The sequence below is a fragment of the Cucurbita maxima genome, unplaced genomic scaffold (genome assembly GCF_002738345.1).
Source record: "Cucurbita maxima cultivar Rimu unplaced genomic scaffold, Cmax_1.0 Cma_Scf00002, whole genome shotgun sequence".
In the NCBI taxonomy this organism is placed as follows: Eukaryota; Viridiplantae; Streptophyta; class Magnoliopsida; order Cucurbitales; family Cucurbitaceae; genus Cucurbita; species Cucurbita maxima.
In genome coordinates, this window is record NW_019272018.1 from 2,167,389 (window position 1) to 2,171,441 (window position 4,053).

At 32.4% G+C, this 4,053-nt stretch overlaps 1 protein-coding gene across 1 annotated transcript in view; it reads left to right on the forward strand.

Moving 5' to 3' along the window:
- Positions 1-185: 185 nt before the first annotated feature.
- Positions 186-4,053, forward strand: part of LOC111472904 — a 5,382-nt gene continuing 1,514 nt past the window's right edge. The window contains exons 1-6 of the mRNA XM_023118499.1: positions 186-520; positions 1,024-1,110; positions 1,228-1,491; positions 1,927-2,097; positions 2,447-2,500; positions 3,832-3,978. Of these exons, the coding sequence (XP_022974267.1) occupies positions 338-520; positions 1,024-1,110; positions 1,228-1,491; positions 1,927-2,097; positions 2,447-2,500; positions 3,832-3,978 (906 nt within the window). The 5' untranslated portion in view covers positions 186-337. The remainder of the gene's footprint in view (positions 521-1,023; positions 1,111-1,227; positions 1,492-1,926; positions 2,098-2,446; positions 2,501-3,831; positions 3,979-4,053) is intronic.

Genomic DNA, 4,053 nt, shown 5'->3' on the forward strand with positions numbered 1-4,053 from the left:
TTTTTTTTTTTTTTTTTTTTTTTTTTAATTTAACACATTTTTATGATGTAATTAATGGGAAAAGAGATGGGCAGATAATAAAAGGGGGAGGGGAGTGTTTCAGTTTGGTAGGTTTGAGTTTTTATAATATATTTATTATAGTATTATACAATATGCCCTTACAAAAGCTTTAATTATATTTCGACCCCTCTTTCTCTTTCTATTTATCTGAATCCAATGCAGGCAATCATGGTCTTGATGCTGAGACCTCTTTAATGGATCTTCTTCTTCTTCGTTTTCAAACTAACCCTCAGAGAATTTGATATTTCGTTTTTGTCCTGTTTTTGGGAGAGGAATTATGGGAAGAACAAAAGGGGTTTCAGTTTCAATGTCATTATTCTGTGTTCTTCTTCTTGTTCTTCAGAGCTTCTCTTTGGTGTGTGGCCTCACTTATAGCTATCAACATGTTAGTAGCTTGAGATTTGACAGGATTCAAACCCATTTGGACTCCATTAACAAGCCTCCTCTTCTCACCATTCAGGTTCATTCTTATAATATATATCTATATATTTGTCGGGTTTTTTTCTGTTTTTCTTTTATATATTATCTTTTTTCTTATTTGGGTCTCCAAAAATTTGAATTTTGTGTAATGGGTATGCAATGTTCTAAGCTTTCTATATGTTTATGTTGTTTTTTTTTTAAAGAATTTTTGGATTTTTCTTCTTTTTTTTCATTTGGGTCTCCAAAAATTTGAATTTTGCGTAATGGGTATTTCAAATTTCTAAGCTTTCTATACGTTTATGGCATGTTTCTGTTGTTTTTTAAAAGTTTTTTTTGGATTTTTTTTATTTAGGTCTCCAAAATTTAAAATTTTATGTAATGGGTAAGTCAAATTAATGTATAATCTTCTACATGTTTACGTAAAATATATACATTTATGGATTTCCCCCCTTTTTCAACGAAAATGACAGGTTTTTTTTCAGCTTTTCTCTTATATTTTCCAATTTTCTTTGTTTTTTTTTTATTTTTTATTTTTTAATTCAGAGCCCAGATGGTGATATTATAGATTGTGTTCATAAAAGAAAACAGCCAGCTCTGGATCATCCCCTCTTGAAGAGCCACAAGATTCAGGTCCAAAAAAATTAATAATTATCTCTATTTATACTCTAAATATTCATATTAAATTTATTAAAAAAATTTAAATTTTAAAATTTAAAATAAATTAATATTATTAATGTATTTGTGCAGAGAGCACCAACAGGGTGGCCGAAAATGAAGAAGAATAATGAAGATGGGAGTGAAAGGCAGGCAGGATCAGGTGCGGGAGGTCCATTTCAAACTTGGCATGGGAACGCGACACGGTGTCCAAAAGGAACTATTCCGGTGCGGCGCAGTACAGTGAAGGATGTGTTAAGAGCCAAGTCTTTGTTTGACTTCGGGAAGAAGAAACGACCGATTCTGCTTGATCGACAAATGGACGCTCCTGATGTGGTCAGTGGGAATGGTCACGAGGTACGCTCTTATCTTTTCTTCAAAGCATTTAATAAGTTGAAAGGTGGGAGTTTTTATGAATGGATTCTTTTTCTTTACTTCAACTCCATGTTTTAGTTTTTATGTTTAATTCAAATTAATAATAAATAATTACACTTTTTACCTTTATTTTAAATTAAATTAATAAAAATGTTTTTTTTTAAAATAAAAAACTCGAGGTTTTTTTGTAAAACGTTTAATTATTAAAAACGTCATTTTCAAAAAAAATTATTTTAAAAGTTTAAACGTATTTTTGAAACAAATTACTAACCTTTCTCACCATTTCTTTTAGTTTAGTGTATTATTGAAAATTTAATAATATTTTTTTAGACCACTTTTATAAATTTATTAAATATAAAATTAAGATTTTAATAACATATTAAATATATTTGACACCAACGATTGCATATAAAATAGCATGCGATCGCATACACTAGATCGCCCGGGGAGATGTACGGAGCGAAGGCGACAATAAACGTGTGGGAACCGTCCATTCAAATGGTCAACGAGTTCAGCCTCTCTCAGATTTGGATCCTCTCTGGATCATTCGACGGCTCAGATCTCAACAGTATAGAGGCTGGTTGGCAGGTACTTTTTCCATTTCCTACATCCTCCCGCAGACAATCCTACCCCTCATCCTAAAAAAAATTAATTGCTATTTTTATACTATTTATCATTAATATTATTAAATTATACTGTCATTAGTAAGAATTTATTAGAATCAAAATAAAAAATTCAAAAATTAAATAATATAATTATGAAAGTATGATTAAAATATTAATATCAAAATATATATATATTAATCAAATTATAATTCATTTAGTTAAAATATATATTCTCGACTAAGAATTAATATGTACCCTTGTACTAAAAGAATTAATATTATTTTTTTAAGGTTTTTTGAATTTTCTAAAGTTTTGATTGTTCTACTAGTCAGGTTAGTCCGGAGTTTTATGGTGACAGCAGACCGAGATTGTTCACATATTGGACGGTAAGAACTCTATTCTATATTTTTTTAATTTTGATTTATTTAATTTAAAAAAGACTTCACATGTGAGATGAAATAATGAGTTTGAAGTCTTCATTACTAATAATTTTTAATAAGTAATTAAATTTTTAATTATAATTTAGCATAAAATAATGGAAATCATAAGAGCATAAATGAATAAACAATAGGGTTTTGGGATATTCCAACAATTAATTACATTAGCGCATCTATTTAGAAGACTAGTATTTAGAAACAATGCATGTGACATTATTACTTAAATTACAAGCAACATATTGATTGGGATTTAAGTGTAATATTGGTGATTAGGATTTAAGGGTTGAGTTCGAGGTTAGCCCGTTTGATTCAACCAAAAAAAGATCGGACTTATACTAAACCAAATTTTTTGTTTTTTCAAAAATTCAATCCAATCTAAATCAAGGGTTTTCTTCGGTTGTTTGTGTGAGATCTCACATCGATTGGATAGAGGAATGAGTGTCAGCAAGGACGCTAGGGCTCGAAGGGGGTGGATTGTGAGATCTCACATCGGTTGAAGAGTATAAGGGCATAGAGACCTCTCCCTAACAGACGCGTTTTAAAAACGTTGAGAGGAAGCCCGAAAGGGAAAACCTAGAGAATACAATGTCTGCTAGTGGTGGGCTTGAGATGGGCTGTTACAAATGATATTAGAGCCAGACACTTGACGATGTGCCAGCAAGGACGCTAAGTCACGAAGGGGGTGGATTGTGAGATCCCATATCAGTTGAGAGGAGTTTTATAAGGGTGTAGAAACTTCTCCCTAGCAGACGCGTTTTAAACTCACGGAATCACGACCCTTTGTCCCGACCATTGTAGCACGTGTATTGTCCAGAGCATAAGGGGTATGATGACTTGGCGTCATCCTCACCTTCCTCTAGCTTATCACTAGCAATCTGCTCAGGGTTCCAACCTCAACGGTTGGCAACTAAACACGAGGGTAACGCTCGTTGCGAGATTTAACCCAACACCTCACAGCACGAGCTAACGACAGCCATGCACCACCTGTGTTCGTGTTCTCGAAGGTACCCCTCTTTTTCAAGAGGATTCGCAGCATGTCAGGATCCAAAATTAAAGAGGAAGCAGGAAAGGGAAAGCACAAAAAAGACAATATCAGTGGGTTTGAGTGGTTACAGTTCAATCATGAGATCATATAAAAGTTCAAACTTGCAAATCAAACCGAATTTTCGGTTTTTCAAAAATTCAACCCAATCCAAATGAAAAAACTCTACTCGAGCTTTAACGGTCGATCAAACCTACCGATAAATAAAATATAATTTATTGTCTTTTTTTGGTTGCAGAGTGATGCATATCAAGCAACTGGTTGCTATAACCTTTTATGTGCTGGGTTTGTACAAACTAACAGCAGAATCGCCATCGGAGCTGCCATTTCTCCGGTCTCTTCCCTTACCGGCAACCAATATGACATTACCATTCTCATTTGGAAGGTACTTTTTTTTTTTTTTTTTTTTTTTTTTTTTTTTTTTTTTTTTTTTTTTTTTTTTTTTTTTTTTTTTTTTTTT